The sequence below is a fragment of the Myodes glareolus genome, chromosome 9 (genome assembly GCF_982192425.1).
Source record: "Myodes glareolus chromosome 9, mMyoGla1.1, whole genome shotgun sequence".
NCBI classification, from domain to species: Eukaryota; Metazoa; Chordata; class Mammalia; order Rodentia; family Cricetidae; genus Myodes; species Myodes glareolus.
In genome coordinates, this window is record NC_142034.1 from 40,323,141 (window position 1) to 40,343,699 (window position 20,559).

A 20,559-nucleotide genomic window follows, 5' to 3' on the forward strand; every position below is an offset into this window, starting at 1 on the left:
CTGTGAGATAGGTGGGCCAATCAACTTCTTTGCGTTTTAGCTTCAGTGATCTACTAAAGTTGACAAGACTTTAGTTGTGAAGTGTGAAAGGCCACAGGAGGGATACAGTAGAAGGCGCGGAGACCTCCTGGTGATATCATTTGCACGCTTGACTCTCTCCTCCGAACAGCAGAGGGCACTGTGGCCCGCGGCTGCCGGGCGACCCGGTCTTGGCGCTCCATCCCTCCGCCTCGCTTTTCCTCCACGTGGGGACGCAGGATGGCGGACGCTGTGGCGGTGGGTGTACGCGCACAGGGCGGGGACGCGGGGTCTCCGTGTGGGGTCCCCAGGCCGGAGGGAGGCAGAGGGAGACACTGACTGCCTCCCGGCTTGTTTCCGCAGGACGAGGCGGCGGCGGGCGACGTACAGCGGCTGCTCGTGCAGTTCCAGGATGAGGGCGGCCAGCTGCTGGGCTCCCCGTTCGACGTGCCCGTGGACATCACGCCGGACAAGCTGCAGCTCGTGTGCAACGCGCTGCTGGCCCAGGTGAGCACCCCGACGTGAAGCCGCGGTGTTCCGGGGACCCTCCGGTGCTCACCAACAGTGGGTGGCGTGGATTGGCTCCTGGAAAAAGGTTCTCCACGCCGACCCACTGCGGACAGGCTGTGTTTTGAATTCAGCGGATGTAGTAGTCCCTTGACTCCCTGTCACAGCCTAACATGAGTATCCCCATTTTAGAGTTGCCCAGCAGGATTAAATTATTCGCATGCTAGTACGCAGTAGTTGTTGGATTGAGCACTGGAGCCCAGTGACCAGACGCAAAACCTGGGCTCTTAACTTTTCTGCCAGTGTTACTAATGCTGCCCTCTTACTCTACCCGACCTTGGTCTGCGTTTTTTAAATATCCCTTTGAATATTCGTTTTACAGGTGCAGCATAGTGTTGGTGATTTCCAAAACAGTATATGATGCTGTGTATCGACCTAAAAATACCAAAGACCTGAATTAGTCGTCAGGGTTGGGCCTTTGAGCTAATTACTTATTTGCACTAAGAATTTTTTTTTAATCCACCAAGGGGGATGTTGATGTTTACTCCCTGTGTTCTGAGATGCAAATAAAGGGCTCCAAAATTCTGTGGGTGGCCTACGATTACTCATCAATGATTTTAAAGGCCGTGCAAGGTAGGTAGGTGGCTAGAAGACCATCCTCCCACAAATCAGTGGGGAGCTGGTTTCCCTCAGCTGAGGGCAAAGGCTCATCCTTCTGTGGCAGAGTTGCCCATTACTCTGTTTTTCTTGCCCTCAGGAGGAGCCCTTACCCCTTGCTTTCTACGTCCACGATGCTGAGATTGTGTCCTCTCTGGGGAAGACGCTGGAGTCCCAGTCTGTGGAGACCGAGAAAATCATAGACATCATCTACCAGCCGCAGGCTATCTTCAGAGTCCGGGCTGTAACACGGTGTACCAGCTCATTGGAGGGCCACAGTGAAGCCGTCATTTCTGTGGCCTTCAGCCCTACGGGAAAGTAAGGACGTCAGCAGAATCATTGGGATGTAGAGGTGCAGCCTTTGACTGGGGTGGACAGAGCCCTCCTGAGTTAGAATCCATGGGGGTCGTAGGCTACCTGTCATAGACTTGAGATCTGGTCTCAAATTGCAAGGAAGAAACTTTCTTAATAGGGTTTGGTTCCCAAAGGCTAAGGATACCTGCCTAGAAAGAGCCTGTGTTGGATCTCTGGAGAGCTGAACGATTCCTTTCCTTTTGATTTTTTTTCGAGACAGGGTTTCTCTGTGTAACAGCCCTAGCTGTCCCAGAATTCACACTGTAGACCAAACTGGCCTCGAACTCACAGAGATTCACCTGCCTCTGTCTCTTGAGTGCTGGGATTAAAGGTATGCGCCACCACTGCCTGGCTGAGCTACCCTTTTCTTTCCAAGATGTGTTACTTAAGTCAGATTTCTGCATCATTTTCTTCCCTGTGAAAATGAATCCTTTCTTCTAGCATTACCTCAAGAATATGAACAGTTGGGCTGGGTGTGCTGGCCCATGCCTTCAGTCCCAGCAATTAGGGTGGTGGTGCACACCTTTAATCTCAGCACCCGGGAGGCAGAGGCAAGTGATCTCTGAGTTTGAGGCCAGCCTAGTCTACAAAATGAACTTCAGGACAGCCCAGGAATACACAGAGAAATCCTGTGTGGGCGGGGGTGGGGGGGGAGACAACGACACACAACATCAAAACAGTGGTTATAACTGTAGCTGTTCCTGTCGGGAAAGAAGAAGCGAGAAGTGGCCTCCTGGGCTCTTTTCTAGGTGGCATCAGTGTCCTGTTTCTCCTTCTCAGGAAAGGAGAGTCTGTTCCCAGAAGATGGTTGGATAGGCAGCAGAAATGTTCATGTGCAGTGTCTCAGGGTGGGCCCCACCATTGCAGCAGTCAAGCGGCCTCTCTTCCCCAGGTACCTGGCCAGTGGTTCCGGAGACACCACTGTGCGCTTCTGGGATCTCAGCATTGAGACACCGCATTTCACGTGCAAAGGTCAGTGTGCACTCAGCCTTTGAAGAGGTCTTAATGCATGCCAAGTGGTTAGCTCAGTAGCTCCTGGTAGGACTCAGAAGAATCCAACCCATTAGCATCCTGTTCCTTAGAAACAAGCAGGTACTGGACCAATGTGTTATGTGGGACAGAGCTGAACCATTGGTAGCAGGAAACAGCCTGACTTCAAATCAGCCTTTGCCACCAAGATTTTCAGACTTTAGCACTGATGAGAATCACCTGGAGGACTTATTGAACTACAAGATGCTTGCTGGGTCCTTAATGGCTCCCTCCACCCACGCTCCACAGCTTTTGTTTCAGCAGCTTGAGGGTGGGGCCTGAGTACATTTCTAGGTTCTGTGCTGGTCTGGGACCCACACAGAGGAATCCTCTGCAGGGCATACTCACTGTCTAAACTCTAGTATTTGCATCTGGAGAATGAGGGTGCTTCTCTAAGATTAAAAACACCCTAGAGGGGCTGGAGAGATGGCTCAGTGGTTAAGAGCATTGCCTGCTCTTCCAGAGGTCCTGAGTTCAATTCCCAGCAACCACATGGTGGCTCACAACTTTCTGTAATGAGGTCTGGTGTCCTCTTCTGGCCTGCAGACATACACACAGACAGAATATTGTATACATAATAAATAAATAAATTTAAAAAAAAAAAACACCCTAGAGCTGGTATAAGAAGAGATGGTGCATATAGAAACACCCCATGTCTAATGTCAAGTCCAGGCTTAATAGAAAGTGGCTGTGTTACCCTCAGTAAGCGGTGCAGCTATAGCGCTTGGGCTGTGTTATCTCCCTACTTTAGTTCAGTTCATTTATTTGACAGTTGGTTAAGGAGGGTTTGCAGTATGCAGTGCCCTGCTAGGCACTGGCCAGAGGTAAAGATTAATGGCTCTCCTGTCTCCTTCGCCTGCTTTCATAGGACACCGGCACTGGGTCCTTAGCATATCCTGGTCCCCAGATGGCAAGAAACTGGCCTCAGGCTGCAAAAATGGCCAGGTAGGAGACATCCGGATGAAAGGACAGGGAGTGGCCTCTGGCATCTTGAAGGGTGTGTTGGGGGGCAGCTGGGAGATGTCTGGCGGGACAGGTTGCAGAAAGTTACTCTATGAGCTTCTGTCCTTCAGATTCTCCTGTGGGACCCAAGCACGGGGATGCAGGTGGGCAGGACCCTCAGTGGCCACAGCAAGTGGATCACAGGCCTGAGCTGGGAGCCCCTTCATGTGTAAGTGATACCAAGCTGAGAGGCATCAACTGGATTAAATCTGCCCCTTCCCCTGCTTAGCACAGAGACATTTTCTGGAGAGAGCAAGAGAAGCATCCAGATGTCAGTGACAGCTTGCTTGGCCTCCCGTGGCCACACGCCCCGCTGCTCAGAGGCGGGCTGCTCATCACACATCTGAGCACAGCCTTGCTATGCAGTCAGAAAACTGTCAAAAATTGTCCTCAGCCTCTGAGTGAAGAATGCGACACACTATGGGCAGACAGGCACTGCCCCCGAGTCAGACCTGGGGTCTCATTTCCCCCTTCAACAGGAACCCCGAGTGCCGTTATGTGGCCAGCAGCTCCAAAGATGGCAGTGTGCGAGTCTGGGACACAACCACAGGCCGCTGTGAACGCATCCTCACCGGACACACGCAGTCGGTCACCTGCCTCCGCTGGGGAGGGGATGGACTCCTATACTCTGCTTCCCAGGACCGCACCATCAAAGTCTGGAGGGCCCATGATGTAAGAGCTGGGAAGATTCAGAAACTGGTCTCGTGGGTCATGGGTACTGGTGCCCATCACAAACCTGGTAATAGTGAGCCTGGTGTTTCCAGAATTGTATTAGGAGTCCAGCCTGTGCTTTTGGAACAGCTGCTCAGTGATTGGTGCTGCAGTGTTGTGGGGATTCTGAATTGTTGTAGAACTGTTTGCCACCTACCACATCCCAGACGCATTTGACTAGGAAAACCCTTGTATTCCAATGTACCTCCCTACCCTGAAACAGGCCAGTACTCTAGCTTTGCAAATGAGGCAGCTTGAGCCTCCATCTGACTAAGGTGACCAACCGTGCAAGAGTAATGGATTCTTGTCCCATGTTGCCCATCCCGTGGAGGGGTATGAGATATGATCTCTCCCCTGATCTTAGGATGTGTATGCGTGTATCTGTATGTCTGACCTGTCTCCTTCTGCCCTAGGGTGTATTGTGCCGGACTCTTCAAGGTCATGGCCACTGGGTGAACACAATGGCACTTAGCACAGACTATGCCTTGCGCACGGGGGCCTTTGAGCCTGCTGAAGCCACAGTGAATGCCCAAGACCTGAAGGGGTCCTGTGAGTGAGGGGGAGGGGAACAGGCTGCCCGGGAGGAAGCCGGTTCTTCAGCCTCGGCGATGTCTAACCAGTCTTGTTCTTTCTTTTTCTCCTTTGGTCCCTGCACAGTGAAGGAGCTGAAGGAGAGAGCCTCACACCGCTACAACCTTGTGCGGGTGAGTTTGTGCCACCAGCGTGCAGCTCCAGCTCAGAACTCTTTTTGGAGGGGAAGGGGTTCCAGACAGGGTTTCTCTGTGTAGCCCTGACTGTCCTGGAATTCACTCTATAGACCAGGCTGGCCTTGAACTCAGAGACACGCCTGCCTCTGCCACCCAAGTGGTGGCATTGAAGGCATGCACTATACCACCTTGCTGAGGACTCTCTCTTATCTATCTGGTCACAGAAACTCCCGGGTCACTTGGGCCTCTTCCTTCTAGCCCCAGCTCAGTGTTTCTATTCCAAGAAGTTGTTCTCAGTCATTGTTCTTTATAATCTTCAAATCTTTTTGTTTTGTTTTTTAAGACAGGATTTCTCTGTATTGCTTTGAAGCCTGTCCTAGAACTCACTCTGTAGTCCAGACTGGCCCTTGAACTCCCAGAGATCTGCCTGCCTCTGCTTCCTGAGTGCTGGGATTAAAAGCGTGTGCCACCATTGCCTGTCTGTAATCTTCAAATCTTAAAAGCCGGACATCATTTAACTTGTATTATTTCCTACTGTTGTCTCTTATTTCCTTTGTTGTTTAAGGAACACATTTACATGGTCTAAGATTCAATAGATGCAAAAAGATCATGAAACATCTCCCATCTTTCAGTCACGCATCCCTTCTGGAAGCATCCAGTGCTACCAGTATGCACAGAGTGTATATACATAAAACACAAAAGCCATCTCCTCTTAGCACCATTCTGTATGCTGGTTTTCATCTTAGGACTCTTTCACGCATGTATAGAGTTCCTTCTCCTTGTGGGCTAACCTGGAGTTTTGTGGGAGCTTATGTCTCTCCCAGGCCTCATTTCCCTGGTTCAGGCCTCTATGTGCATAACCAGTATCTGACCACATTCAACATGATGTGCTTTCTTGCCCAGGGCCAAGGCCCAGAGAGGCTGGTGTCTGGCTCAGACGACTTCACCTTATTCCTGTGGTCCCCAGCAGAGGACAAGAAGCCCCTCGCACGGATGACAGGACACCAGGCCCTCATCAACCAGGTGCTCTTCTCTCCTGACTCCCGCATCGTGGCCAGTGCCTCCTTCGACAAGTCCATCAAGCTGTGGGATGGCAGGACGGGCAAGTGAGTGCAGGGGTGGGAACTGTCCCTTATTAGCATGGGATGGCATGAGCTCAGTGCAACCACTTAGTACTGTGGCACTGGTGGGGTCTGATTCCTCAGCCCACACTGTGACACGTAGGCTGAACTTGGATTAGTAAGGTGGCATCTTTAGGGCCAGCACTAAACGTTAGGGCTAGTCACAGAGCCAGGGGTGCAGTAGCCCTGGAGAAGGTGAACAGTAGCTAGGACTGTTGCTCTTGTGTTGCCCTCAGAGGGTACGCCACACACCCGTGGCACCAGCGTCTCTGGAAACTTGACAGAATTGCACGGTGTAGGGGGGTCCAGAGAGATGGCTCAGCGGCTAAGAGCATATACTGCTCTTGCAGAGAGAGGATCTAAGTTCATCCCCAGCACCCACCTCAGGTAGGTCACACGCCTACATTCAGCTCCAGGAGGATCCTATGCCTTTGGCCTCCACAGGCACCTGCAGTCATGTATTTATTTAAAAATAAAAATGCAGTCCGAGGCCAGCCTGGTCTATAGAGTTAATTCCAGGACAGCTGGGGCTGTTACACAGAGAAACCCTGTCTAGAAAAACGAAAATAAAAATTTAAAATAAAGAAATGCGTCTCTTTTAAAGTTTAAAAAGCAAATGTGGGGAGCTGGAGAGGTAGCTCAGTGATTAAGAGCACTGACTGCTTTTCCAAAGGTCCTGAGTTCAAACCTCTCCCTCTCCCCCAGCAACCACATGGTAGCTCACAACCATCTATGGTAGGGTCTGATACCCTCATATGTCACATGCAGATAGAGCACTATATATATATATATATATATATCTTAAAAATACAATGTGTGCTTCAGTCCAGAAAAGCTCACCTGTTGATTGTGCTGTCATCTAAAGTTTTGAGAGGCCTTATATGGGGGGGTGGGGGGAGTGTGGTGCACCAGCCATTGGGTTGGAAAAGAGGCATGGGTGTGCGGGAACAGAGAAGGAATGTCCTTCGCTGTGTTTTTTCATACAGCAATTCTTTGAAATGGTAATTCAGTTTCTTTAGAAGACCAGGAAAAATACCTGCCTTTAGTCCCAGCACTCAGGTTATAGAGGCAGGTGGATCTCTGTGAGTTTGAGGGCAGCCTGGTCTACAAAGCGAGTTCCAGGACAGCAAAACATATACAGAGAAACCCTGTCTCAAAAAATAAAGATTAAAAAAGCCAGAAAACTGAGTCTTGGGCCTAATGGCTTATCCAGACGTCACAGCTAGACTCTATTAACTTGAAAGCTCCATCTGGGCCTGACCCATTGTTTCTCCACGCCACCTGTTAGCTGGCACCTGTTGTGTTGGAGGACACCAGGCAGATGGGCTGAGCAGGTGGTACATTGGGCTTTCAGACGTGCAGAGATGTGCAGGTCTGGAGGCTTAGCAGGAGGCAGCGTCAGTGCAACTCAACTGGAGGAGTTTCACACAGTGGTAATGGCCAATAATGATTAAATGACCTAGCACGGGCCCAGGCAATGCTAGCAAGTAGCCAAGGTTGAGACCACGGTTATGGGTATAGAGGACGTGTCAAAGACCTAATATTCATCACTGGCTCCCCTGGCTCAGGTACCTGGCTTCCCTGCGTGGCCATGTGGCTGCTGTGTACCAGATTGCCTGGTCAGCTGATAGCCGGCTGCTGGTCAGTGGCAGCAGTGACAGCACACTGAAGGTGTGGGATGTGAAGGCCCAGAAACTGGCCATAGACCTGCCTGGCCATGCTGATGAGGTAAGGCTGACCCCAGGGGGGCTGGGATGGCCCTGGCCCTCTTGCCCTTACATTCCACTGTCCAACCACGTCCTCCATGTAGGTATATGCTGTCGACTGGAGTCCAGATGGCCAGAGAGTAGCAAGTGGCGGGAAAGACAAGTGCCTCCGTATGTGAGTTGGGGTGTGGTAATGGCTGGGATGTTCAGTTCTCCTGGCCTCTGCTCTTTGCTACACACAGCCTGGAATTCAGAGAGGCATTCTTGTGCTCTGGAGGGAGGATGTAGGAACCTGATTCTCCATGGAGGTAGAGCTAGGGGTTTCTGGGAGACTCAAGGGACCTACCTGTAGCCTGTCGATCTCCACAGTGCAGCGGTAGTTCATTGTTAGGATAGCAGGCTTTGCACTCGTGGGCCCTGGGTTCAGATCCTGGTTCTGTCAGTGTGCAGCAGGCACAGCGCTTTTCTAGACAGGAGCGTCACAGAGGTGACACACCTAAAGCACTCAGCTTGTGACGGCAACTTGATGCTTGGTGGTGGGCACTGCAGGATCGCAGGGATTGAGGGAGAGAGGGTCCTGGCCTAGGTGTGCGGCCTCAGAGCCAGAGCAGGGGCCAGGCTCTTGACAGGGCTGTAGGCAGCATGGATCCCTCCCATGCCTCTCTCCCACAGATGGAGAAGATGAAGAATTCCACAACTTCCTGACCCTACCTGGACTCAGCCTCTGGTCTGCCCTCCAGAGACCAAAGGCTGCTTTGTGGCCATCTGCCCGGGACAGGCGGACTGCATGTGATAGTCATAGGAAGTTACAGCATGGAGCTAAGCATGGACACTTCTGGCTGCTGCGACAGTAGAGGGAAAGCCAGGCTCCTGGTCCCCATGTCCTTTTCTAAGTGTCAGCTCTGCAGGCCCAGACCCTTGGCTGTGTAACCGAATAAATAATGTATTTTGTGTTTGTGATGTAGTTTCTTGTCCTAGAACCCCCGTGACTCTGAGGTTCATCTGGCCCCTCGCTCGCACTGTGTGACAGCAACCCATGCTTCCTAGCTGTCCTTGCTGCCACTTCACTGTGAGGGAGAGAACAGTGTGACAGTGGCTGTGCTGTCCGTGGTCATGCTGGCCATGTGCCTGTGTGCACCGACTAAACTTACATCTAGAGACTGATCTCAGCCTGCTCACAAGGACTCTGGTATTAAAAAACCATCTTGCCACAGCCTCAGTCTGGCATTCTGACTGAGGCTCTGCCAGATTCCTAGTACTGTGCTAGACCCTCAGGTGAGAGGGGAAGGTCAGGGCCATCCCAGAGGACTCACCTGGGGGCAGGGAGTAAGAGGGCAGTGGTGTGGAACACTAGCTGATGTAGGCACAGTGTGACAAGGAATTGTGCTCTCTGAGGACCTTACAGGAACAAAGGGTATCCTAGTATTTCAGGCCTTGACTGGGGCCTTTACCCTGCAAGAACCTGCCTTCATTTTCTCTTCCTGTAAATTATGGGCTTTTAGCACTATCTGTTCATGGCCTCCAGTCATGTGGAGGAGTTTCTGGATCCATCTGCTTCCCACCTCCATTTAGGGGGTTTTGCAGTCACCCAGCTGTGGTGGTCAGCCACCCCTCACCTAAGACTAGGACTGCAGGAGAGACACAATGTTGGGCTTCTGTGTTACAGTGGCTGAACCTACCCTGAATGTGCCTCACTTTAGAATAAGCTATGCAGAGCCCCAGGACACAGTGACCTACTTGTACCACATAAGGGGAAGAGCTAGGATTTAGCCAGGCCAGAGTATTCCCCCAAAGCTGGGCTCGGCTCCTGGGTGCCCGGCTAGCTTTACCCGAAATAATTACACGGAAACTGTATTCATTTAAACACTGCCTGGCCCATTATTTCTAGCCTCTTATTGGCTAACTCTCACATATTGATTCAACCCATTTTTAATGATCTGTTTCGCCACTTGACTGTGGCTTACTGGCATGAGTCTAACCAGCGACCACCTTGGAGAGAAGAGCCATGACGTCTGTCTGCCTGACACTGTTTCTCCCAGCATTTTGTTTGGTCTACTCTGCCTATCTAAGCTGCTGTCCTATCAAAAGGCCAAGGCAGTCTCTTTATTTGACCAATGAAAGCAACACATAGAAATAAGACCCCCACACACATCAATAAGAGGCTAGTTCTCTGGCTCAGCTTAGGTTTATGGCAACAGGCAGACTTCCAGGGTATTGATTGGGCCTTCAGTTCTTTAATGAGGGACCGGGAACCAGCCCAGGCCAGGGAGGAAGGAGGGCACCTAGTAGCTGTTGGGCAGTGGCTGATCCTGGCCCAATCTAAGGTGTCTCTAGGTCAATGGGGCTTGTGTCTATCCTTGGCTCCGACCCAGGGGTGAGGTTTCAGTACATTTGCCCCAGGCCCTTGGCTGACAGGGTAACTAGGGGTTCTTTGGCTTGGTGCTTGATGGTATAGTACATCTCACAGTTCTGGTCCCTGCGGACCCAGGACCAAGGCTGACCGTGGGCAAGGGATAACCTCAACCCACGCCTCCTAATATGGATATAGGTATTCCAGATCCTCCAGCCTCCGCATCTCCTCCGTCGCCATAGACACGGTTCTCCGCTGAGGTTGTTTGCGCTGCACGGTGACGTGGATGGGATTGTTCTCAGGGAAGCTGTTGAAGTCAGTAGGCACAGTTGCAAACTGAAATAGAACAAGCACCCTCAGGATGCTGTCCCAGGCCCTTCCCTCATCTCCATCACCCTCTAGCTGCTAAGTGAGATAGATCTTAGCCTTATGCAACAGTCATTGCAGAGTTCTCTCTACCCTAAGGCCCTGACACCTGCAAGCTGTTTCCTTTGGTCTCTTCCCGTTTTCTCTTCACAATTACTGGAATTGCAGTATATGAGAACTCACGGCTTTGGAAAACAAACACTGCAGCAGTACTTCTATAATTATCAGTTTGCATTTCTAATGGGCCCTGGACAGCGTAACCCCTAAACCTCCCAGGAGACAGCAGTCTGGAATTAATGTTCGTTGGCCCAGGCTTAAGCAAGTACATGAGATTTAGGGAGGCAAGGGTTTCTGCCTCCTATTTGGTTCCCTGCTTGTAGTTTCTCACCTATCTGGGCCAATGATTCTGTCTTTCGGTGCCTTAATTCTCTGGATCCGACTTCCCTCCCTAGCCCTGGGCCTTTCTGCTGCCAGGACTTACCTTGTAGGGCCTGCACCACTTCCCCACCCCTGCTGTGTTGGCTGCACGGACAGTAAGGCAGTAACTCGTGTTCGGCTTCAGCTCCATCAGTTTGACCGTGGTGCCCAGGATCTTGTTGAAGATCCAGGGGCGGTTCTTGACCTTGGGCATCTCCTTGTCGCTTTGCTTGGTTGCCTCCTGCAGCAGCACCTGGTAGAAGCTGACCTGCTGCTTGCCCACAGCATAAGTCCAGGAAATCTAGGGGAAGAGAGAGCCCGGGCTTCCTCAGGTCTGGCCTGGCCCACAGGGATAGGTCACAGTGGCACTTCCATTCCTGTTCCTACTCACTCAGGCAGGTCTGGAGGAAAGTGCAGCCACGCCTGCCCAGCAGCCCTGGAAAGGGGAGGGGCTCCACCACCACTCCACCATAGGTCCTCCTCATTCCATAGACCTAAATGGCCAGCTGAAAGTTACCTGTGGAAACCATCTTTTCCACCTGCAGAGAGGACACCACACAGCAACTAAATGACAGACTAAACATGGCTCAGAGGTTAAGAGCACTGACTGTTCTTTCAGAGGTCTTGAGTTCAATTCCAAGCAACCCCACTGTGGCTTACAACCACCTATGCTGCCCTTTTCTGGCAAATAGGCTTACATGCAGGCAGAACACTGTATACATAATAAATATGTTTTTAAAACTAAATGCTGGGCGATGGTGGCACATGCCTTTAACCCCAGCATTCGAGAGGCAAAGGCAGGAAGATCTCTGTGAGTTCGAGGCTAGTTCCAGGACAGGTTCCAAAACTACAGAGAAACCCAGTCTCGAAAAAGAAAGAAAGAAAGAAATCTACCTCAGCATCCAGGGATTGTATTGTTTCCATTGCCTGGGACTATTTAAACAGTGCACAAACTCTATGGATGGAGCCTGGGAGTCTAGGTAGTGACAAGGTGGCCTGGAGGAACATGACTGTCAATAGCCCTTGGGTAGATGCTGGGACACACCGAGGCTTCTGTTCACTTCTACACTTCCCAGTTCCAGCCCTTGCTCAGCTGGAATTCCTGAGAAACTCTGAATCTTTCTGCATTGAGCAGGGAAGCAGTGAGCCCATTTCATCTTGCCCTAAAACTCCATAGACTCCAAAGACCCCTGCCCGCCTCCCTTCCTAAACCATGAACTTGAGGTAGAAATGCCACGGCGATGCCTTCACACTCCCCATGGTGCTTACATCTGTGCCTACACCGTAAGCCTTCTCCAAGAGAAAGACATACCACAGCTGTGGAATCGCCAACAGTGTGTTCGCAGATGAAGGGGGCCTCCGGTACATCCATGACCACAGAAGACTCAGAGCGTGTTGACGAGGTGTCTGTGTCCAGTGCGGGGTTGTCGAGGTCCAACAGGCCCCCGGGGGCCATTTGGACCTTAGATGATTGGGGACAGATTGCCTGGTTCTCATTTTCTGTGTTTTTGGCCAGTGATGATAAACTGAGTTTGTTCAGCTCACCCTCCAGCATGCCAGCAAAGAAGCTGCTGTTGGGCTGAGTCACAGCCAGTTTGATGGGGTTCAACAGAGTAGATGACACGGGGGACATACTAGTGTCATCTGAGCTGAATTCTGAATCATCTGCTGGCATCTGCTTCCTGCAGTGGAAAAGATAATGGGTGTCAGATGAAGGAGGCCACCCCAACCCATCCAGCCTGAGGAACCCTGAGCACATGGCCTGGGGGTTCACTCTACCAGCATCCCCAACTGTGGAACAGCTTGGAACACGCTGGCTCAGCGGCAGCTGGGCTTCAAATCCACCATTTAAACTGCAGATTCTTGCCAGGCGGTGGCGGCGCACACCTTTAATCCCAGTACTCCAGGCAGAGGCAGGTGGGTCTCTGTGAGTTCAAGGCCAGCCTGGACTACAAAGTGAGTTCCAGGACAGGCTCCAAAGCTACAGAGAAACCTGTTTCGAAGTAAAAGAAAAAAAAATCTGCCGATTTTCGGTTCCTGGTTCCCAGTAGGCATGGAAGCTACATTTTAAATAAGATCTTCAGACGGTTCTCATATTAAATGCTCTGAGAACCACAATTTGAGAAACTGATAAACTTTAAATCCTTCCACCAAAATGGGGTGTAAGTGTTCCAGAAAATGACCACAGCAACCAACCAGAGTAGAGAGAAATGTCTACAAGTACCTAATAAGAAAGTAATAGATTGAAATAATTTTTGCTAAGAGTTTTTTTACTATTATTTCATGTTTAATGTAATTTGTACTTACTTAATTCTAATGACATTTAACAATATTGTGAAATATATAAAATTAATAGTCTATTTTATGTGCAACACACTGGAGGAATGCTCTTGTTCCCCTGGGTGGAGACACAAACATATCCGTAATCCCAGCACTCAGGAGACTGAGGAGGGAGGATCAAAAGTCCTACATCAGTCTGACCTATGTGGTGAGACCCTTGACTCAAAAATAAAGAGAAAAAACACAGCAAAACAAAACAAAAAACCCTAGGTAGTAGTGGCCTTTAATCCCAGCACTCAAGAGAATCTCTGCGAGTTCAAGGTCAGCCTGGTCTACAGAGTAAGTTCCAGGACAGGCTCCAAAGCTACACAGAGAAGCCCTATCTTGAAAATAAAAGGGAAGGGGGTCCTTGCTTAGTGGCAGTGGCACACACCTTTAATTCCAGCACTTGTGAGGCAGAGATGGGTAGATCTCCCTGTTCACTGTGGTGGTTTGAATGAGAATGGCACCTATAGGTTCATATGTTTGAAAGCTTGGTCCCCAGTTAGTGGAACTGTTTAGGAAGAATTAGGAGGTGTGGCCTTGTTGGAGGAACTGTATCGCTGTACATAGGGTTTGAACTTTCATTTTTTTATTGAAAACTTGAGATCATGCACTATCACCTCCACCCGGTCACTCATCAAGACTCCTGTATGATGGGTTCTGTAGGACAGCAGTCAGGGTTTGAACTTTCAAAAGCTGGCACTGGGCTGGAAAGATGGTTCAGTGGTTAAGAGCACTGGCTGTTTTTACAAGACCTGTGTTCAATTCCCAGGCAATGCCTACACGGCAGCTCACAACTGTCTGTAGCTCTAATTACAGGAGATCCGACACCTTCACAGACATGCATGCAGGCAAAACACCAATGCACATAGAATAAAAATAAATAAATCTTTTTAAAATAAAATCTGGCACCAGGCCCTCCTTCCCCCTTCTCCGCCTGTATTTTGGGGATCAGATGTAAGCTCTCAGCTACGGCTCCAGCATCACACCTGCCTACCTGCCACCATACTTGCCGCCATAATGATACTAGGCTAGTCCTCTGAAACTATATGTGAGCCTACAATTAAACGTTTTCTTCTATCAGCTGCCTTGGTCATGGTATCTCCTCACAGCAAAAGAACAGTAACTAAGATACCCCCCCATTCGTTTTTTGTTTTTTTTTAATTAGGGGGTATTTAGATACACACCAAGAGTAACATATGACAGTTTTATTTGCTCTCATCTAGCTTCAGAAATTAAGACATATTAGCATTACTAACACCCTCGGATGCCGGATGCTTCTCTCACACTGCACATCCTCCAATAAACACAGCCAGCAGCGTAATTTTTTTCCTGTTTATTATTCACTATGTGTCATCTTAGGCTTGTTGCATATGTATAGTAACCCAAGGCAAGGCCTATTCCTTTGCATGTCTTTAGATGCTATATAAATAAGAGGCATCATTCAGCACATACAACAAAACTTGGTGTTTGCTCTGTGTTGTGTTTTGAATTGTCTGTACTGATACATGTAGCAGAAGCTTCAATCATTTTGTCCATTTCATGTCTTTTTGTCACATGAACATTTGTTGCTTTTTAACTTATGTGTGTTAGTGTTTTACCCACGTGTATGTCTGTAAACCACAAGCATGCAGAGGCCAGAAGAGGGCAATGGATCCTCTAGAACTATAGTTACAGATAGCTGTGACATCATGTGGATGCTGTGACAAACCCTGATTGTCTGGAAGACCAGCCAGTGCACTTAAGCACCGAGCCATCTCTCCAATCCCTGCATGGATATGTGTAGTGTTACTATTCTTTGATATTGTAAAGGAAATACATGATCCTGCATTGTTTTTCTGATGAAGTGCTCCAATCCAAAAAAGTTCGCTTTCAACTCCTTAAAAGAACAACTTTGATCCATACATACATATGACTAAAACTCAACATCACAGACTGATCCTTCCCTTATGATGTGCTCTGGGACTTCGGATTCTGTGTCTAATCATTATTCTGGTTTCTACCAGATAAGATTTCCTGCCCTTGGGGGCTGGAGAGATGGCTCAGCGGTTAAGAGCATTGCCTGCTCTTCCAAAGGTACTGAGTTCAATTCCCAGCAACCACATGGTGGCTCACAACCATCTGTAATGAGATCTGGTGCCCTCTTCTGGCCTGCAGGCATACACACAGAGAGACTATTGTATACAAAATAAGTAAATAAATAAATATTTAAAAAAAAAAAAAAAGATTTCCTGCCCTGTAAAGAGGTCCCAATCTAAATTAGTCTAGTCCAGATTCCTACTTCCTGTTTGCTTCATGGACCTTATGAAGCTCCCTACCACCAATGTCCTGAGATACCTGGATCAGTCTAGAATATCCACCCCTCACCCCAAACCCTTGAAGGACATTTGGAGCAGTTGTTCTTTTTCTTTAAGTCCTGTGTTTGCAGGCTGAAGTGTCAGGATGCTGGCATCATTTATTCAGACTGTCCTAAGAATCTCTATTTCAGTCATCTACTGGAGCCTGACAGTGGTGACACACACCTTTAAACCCAGAACTCTGGAGGTAGAGACAGGTGGATCTTAAGAGTTTGAGGCCAGCTTGGTCTACAGAGTGAGTTCCAGGACAGCCAGGGCTACAGAGAAACCAAATCTCAAAAAACAAACAAATAACAAAACAAACTTCCCTACTGGACTTGCTGGTGCTAAGGGGTCCCAGAAAGCCCCTGGATTCTGTTTTCTGGACACACCTCTTTCTTAACTTCCACAGCAGCCCTGCTGGATGAGTGTTAGCCAGTGAACCGAGGCCACATATCTAAGTGGTACAATTTGAATTTGAACTCAAGACTCCTTGCCTGAGAATTTTCCCCCCAGGAAATTATGAAGTTTCCTACAAACAATAGTCATTTTCGATGTGGGATTCCCCTTTGTATGCTGTGAATATGTTTTATTACCATTGGTTAATAAAGAAACTTCTTTGGCTTATGGCAGGGCAGAATATAGCAAGGCAGGAAATCCAACAGTTAGAGGAGGAAAGAAGGCAGAGTCAGAGAGATGCCATGTATCTGCCAAAGGACAAAAATGCCAGAAACTTACTGTAAACCACAGCCTCGTGGCAATACACAGATTAATGGAAATGGGTTGCTTTCAGATATAAGAGCTAGCTAGGAATATGCTTGAGTCATTGACCAAACAGTGTTGTAATTAATATAGTTTTTGTGTCATTATTCAGGTCTGGGTGGCCAGGAAATGAACATGCAGTCTCAATTTACATAATTGTGCCCACCATCTGGCATGGATCCACATAAGAAGTAAAAAAGCTGAGAAAAAAAAAAAAAAGAGGACTTCTGACCCACAAAAACAGGAGCCAAGCACAGCTTCTTGGTAGCTGGGTTTTTTTTGTTTTGTTTTGTTTTGTTTTGTTTTGTTTTCCAGATAGGCTTTGTTTTCTGGTGGCAAACAGTTGCACGGCTCCTTTAAGTAATGGCTTCCTGGTTTGTGCTGGTGACACAAATGGCTCTGGCTTTTTCAGGAGGTCCTGATGTGGAGCACTTAAATGGGGTCTGTGAGCAGCGTGCTACTAGTTGCTTAATGCTGACTTAGACCTTCTGCACCCTGGAGCTGGGGCGGTGAGCATAGCTTGCAGAGGTGGTGAACATCCCTCTGCTATGTTGGACAGGGCAGAACCAACAGGCAAAACTGCAGCATTAGTCCTAGCCATGCCTGCTTAGCAGAAAAAATAAAAAAATAAAAAAAAACCTCTCCTAGTCAAAAAATGATTACAGATACACAATAAGACATATTCAGTCAAAAAAGACCTCTGAGGGAGCTGGAGAGATGGCTCAGAGGTTAAGCCTTCTTAACTGACTGCTCTTCCAGAGGTCCTGAGTTCAATTCCCAGCAACCACATGGTGGCTCACAGCCATCTGTAATGAGATCTGGTGCCCTCTTCTGGCCTGCAGGCATACACACAGACAGAACACTATATACATAATTAAAAAAAAAAAAGACCTCTGAATGTGTCACAGTGTTAGATAAATGTACTTGGGCTTAAGAGAGAGAAGAAAGAGTACAGACAGTCATAGATTAAAAGAGTAAAGATAAAATAAATATTAAAAAGTAATAAAATAAAAGAATAAGTCACACAAAGATGGAATATGCACAATCTGGATTATGTATATTATTGTGTTTTCTTTTAATTTTTTGACTGCAGAGAGACATTTGATTCTGGGAGTCACTAAGCTAAGTCAACATATATATTTCAAAGATATCTCAACTTCAAAATTGAGTCTCAATATATGTTACTTTGGAAAAGAAGTTCTGCTTTTGTTTCCACAGAGGATGGGAACCTGTGGATTCCTTCCAGACTAATGTGGTTTGATGAAAGAAGACCCCCTAAAAGGTCTCCACAAACCCTAAAAATACTTTGCCCAACAAACAGCAGAAAGCAGTTTGGAGAAATATACACCCAAATTACGAAAATGATTGTTTGTAAATGTTTGTTTTTATTTTAAAAGGGTTGGTTATAAATTATTAATGATCACCGTCAATTTCTAAAAAGAATAGTAAAGGGAATATGACATAGAGATGAATATTTTGCATTGGTATGGATCTGGGTCTATTAATACAAATTTAAGGTTGATTTTGTTATACTCTGTATATGTATTTCTGCTCTTGTTTATTGTGCTTGTTCAGCTCATTTAAAGATGTAATGTATAGTTAAGAAATACAGATTATTAGTCATCTGTAATAATCAAACTTTTAATTACATTAGTTAGGTGCCCTAGATATATAGAGATATATTTCAGTTAGATAACTAATCTTCAACACTTCAAAGACCTACAGAATATGGCATTTAAAATGTTTTAAGAACTTAAACTTTTCTCAACAGTGAGACCTGTCTGCTTCTGGCAGCACTAATTACTTCAGAGAGGTTGATGGGCATTGAAGAAATACATTGCGGAATTTACCTTCAACGTGACAAGGCTAGCCGTTTGGGCAAGAAACTGCTCTTGTCTGGACTGATGACAATATGCTGTATAAACTGGACATGCAGAACCTACAGGAAAATGACTACTAAACTTGCCAAAACAAGATGGGACAGTACTTCAGCGTTCCTGCTTCAGAGAAGAAACTGCCAGACATTCTGCAGGACACAAAAGAAGTGACTGACACACTGCCAATATAGGCAAAACGGCTGATCTTTCAAATTTGCTGCTTCATGGAAAAGTCTGCCAGATACTATTGGCCAATAGGCTGAAGATGGATGCCCCAACGTTACAAAAGAACTTTGGGTGACTGTCCAGGCAGTGAGATGTTTCTGTCAAATCTCACAATGCTTTGCTTACAATGCACTTTCTGTTTACTTAGGTAATACTATATCCTGCTGGGGTCTTTAATGGAGTTGAAGACAGATAGTTACAGTTATAGTTTTCCTTAGTTATGATAAAAGATAAATTAGATATGAAATTTTAGACTCACAAAGATAAAATAGATGATAGAATATTTTCTTTAATTTTGCCAAATACAAATAGACTAAATATTGTAAGTGTAATTCTTGCTAGATACCTGTTTTGTTATATATAATTTTACTATGTTAAAGTTAAAAGTTTCCTTATTATTTAGAAGGAAAAGGGAGGTGATGTGGGATACTCTCTGTATGCTGTGAATATGTTTTATTAACACTGGTTAATAAAGAATCTGCTTTGGCCTATGGCAGGGCAGAATATAGCAAGGCAGGAAATTCAACAGAGTTATAGGAGGAAAGAAGGCAGAGTCAGAGAGATTCCATGTAGCTGCTGAAGGAGAAAGACACCAGAAACTTATCAGTAAGCCACAACCTCATGGTGACACACAGATTAATAGAAATGGGATAATTTAAGATATAATAGCTGGCTAGGAATATGCTTGAGTCATTGTCCAAACAGTGTTGTAATAAATATAGTTTTGTGTGATTATTCAGGTCTGGGTAGTCAGGAAATGAATGTGCAGTCTGTTTACATATTTTATCCAGGTCACACTGACTCATGGTGCCCTAGAATGGACACATACCTCTCTCTAATCTAACCCAGCACACAGTCTGTGGATCCCAGTGAAAATTAAGGTATGGATTTTTTATTTTTTATTTTTTAGAAATTATGAAGGATTTCAAGACTGGGGCTGGAGAAATGGCCCAGTGGTTAAGAGCCCCGTAAGAACACTGGTTGCTCTTGTAGAGGACCTGAGTTCAATTCCCAGCACCCACGTGGTGGCTCAAGACAGTGATAGCAGAGCCTTAAACAAATCTCAGGGCTCCAATCGTGGGTCCCCATGGTTGAAACTATGTACTATTTCCTCAGCCATCACCTTGAAAACCCCTTTCCTGGAGATCTTCCTCAAACATCACCTCCTCTAAGAGATCTCCCTTCCCTGCTCCTTGTCCCAAGCAATACTTTCTTGCCGAGAGGGAAAGAATTTTGTGGTATGAAGCAGAGGGAACCTGGACTTCCTACGAGGACCAGTGACCCTCAACTGGAGGGTAGACAAGAACAGCAAAGTGGGAGACGTGAAGGAGAGAAGCCTGGAATGGGAGAGTGCAGGTGCCGAGCACCTACAAGAGCGAGGAAACTGTGACTGATCCAAAAGGTTCTCCTAGAGCCGGCAATGCGCATGCACTCAGAACTGACGTGGGGCTCAGGGGATGCGTGGGGAACCTGCTGTCTTGTTCTTCCCAGGGACCCCAGAGTGGGCTGCAAAGCTCCTCCAGCCTTTGAAAGGAGGACCCAGAATTGTATCTTACACGACATTGGAGGTGTCTTCCTCTAAGTAGTTGACCAAGTTGCGTCTTGAGGAGAGCGGGAGGCCTTTGGTAGCCATGGACCGGTTAGTAAACTTGGGGTTCGGACAGGGCTTCGGCAGTTTGTCAGCCACATTTGTATTTTTGAGGGTTTCCTTCTTCTTCGGTACAGCCTCCTCCCCACCTCCCACTTTACAGAACACCTCTGTTGCCATCTGGTGTGGGTGGGATCAGAGCTGTCACCACCGTGCAGGACAACCAGCTGACAGGAAGCAGAGAGAAACTGAGGCAAAGGTCCCACCCTTAGTTTGGGTGGGGTGGGTGTGCTGTGAGTTGACTTCACAATCATCACAGAGTGTAACAATTAGGGGCCAGCCTCCCCTTGATGTGAGGTTTTCTGTGCAGCTGGACAGACCAAAAGTCTGTGTCAGGGGTGGGGTAGAGCCAGGAAACAAACTTCACAGCCCCTTCCAGCACGCACACGGCCCCTCTGGCCACAGTCGCTCTGTCCTCTGAGGACCTCAAAAGGCTTAACACCT

The 20,559-nt window shown here is 47.7% G+C and overlaps 2 protein-coding genes across 3 annotated transcripts; one reads left to right on the forward strand and one right to left on the reverse strand.

Moving 5' to 3' along the window:
* Positions 1–227: 227 nt before the first annotated feature.
* On the forward strand, positions 228–8,767 carry Nle1 (notchless homolog 1). Of its 2 annotated transcripts, none has more exons than XM_085695549.2 (13): positions 228–276; positions 382–525; positions 1,283–1,500; positions 2,429–2,508; positions 3,434–3,510; positions 3,639–3,736; positions 4,047–4,239; positions 4,692–4,827; positions 4,936–4,982; positions 5,889–6,091; positions 7,675–7,834; positions 7,917–7,987; positions 8,485–8,767. In XM_085695549.2, exons 1-13 carry the CDS (start codon positions 259–261, stop codon positions 8,495–8,497), a joined length of 1,458 nt encoding a protein of 485 aa, XP_085551675.2. In that variant the 5' UTR covers positions 228–258; the 3' UTR covers positions 8,498–8,767. The 2 variants fall into 2 exon arrangements, with proteins under 2 accessions (XP_085551675.2, XP_085551674.2); XM_085695548.2 differs by having other exon boundaries at positions 253–282.
* A 1,259-nt stretch (positions 8,768–10,026) lies between these two features.
* Fndc8 (fibronectin type III domain containing 8) lies at positions 10,027–20,308 on the reverse strand. The gene is made up of 4 exons (XM_085694356.2): positions 20,024–20,308; positions 12,258–12,627; positions 11,010–11,246; positions 10,027–10,498 (listed from the first exon to the last, which is right to left on the reverse strand). The coding sequence occupies exons 1-4, from the start codon at positions 20,233–20,235 to the stop codon at positions 10,346–10,348; spliced, it is 972 nt and encodes a 323-aa protein (XP_085550482.2). The 5' UTR covers positions 20,236–20,308; the 3' UTR covers positions 10,027–10,345.
* Between the last annotated feature and the right edge of the window lie 251 nt (positions 20,309–20,559).

What these genes read in the sequence shown, in the direction of transcription:
- Nle1 (XM_085695548.2), top strand. Translation starts at nt 259, where the DNA reads ATGGCGGACGCTGTGGCGGTGGGT. An exon ending in GCCTTCAGCCCTACGGGAAA is followed by an intron (nt 1,501 to 2,428) that starts GTAAGGACGTCA and finishes TCTCTTCCCCAG; the next exon opens with GTACCTGGCCAGTGGTTCCG. An exon ending in ACCGCATTTCACGTGCAAAG is followed by an intron (nt 2,509 to 3,433) that starts GTCAGTGTGCAC and finishes CTGCTTTCATAG; the next exon opens with GACACCGGCACTGGGTCCTT.
- Fndc8 (XM_085694356.2), bottom strand. Translation starts at nt 20,235, where the DNA reads ATGGCAACAGAGGTGTTCTGTAAAGTGGGAGGTGGGGAGGAGGCTGTA. An exon ending in TTGGCGATTCCACAGCTGTG is followed by an intron (nt 11,247 to 12,257) that starts GTATGTCTTTCT and finishes CTCTTCCCCTAG; the next exon opens with ATTTCCTGGACTTATGCTGT. An exon ending in AGTGGTGCAGGCCCTACAAG is followed by an intron (nt 10,499 to 11,009) that starts GTAAGTCCTGGC and finishes GTTCTATTTCAG; the next exon opens with TTTGCAACTGTGCCTACTGA.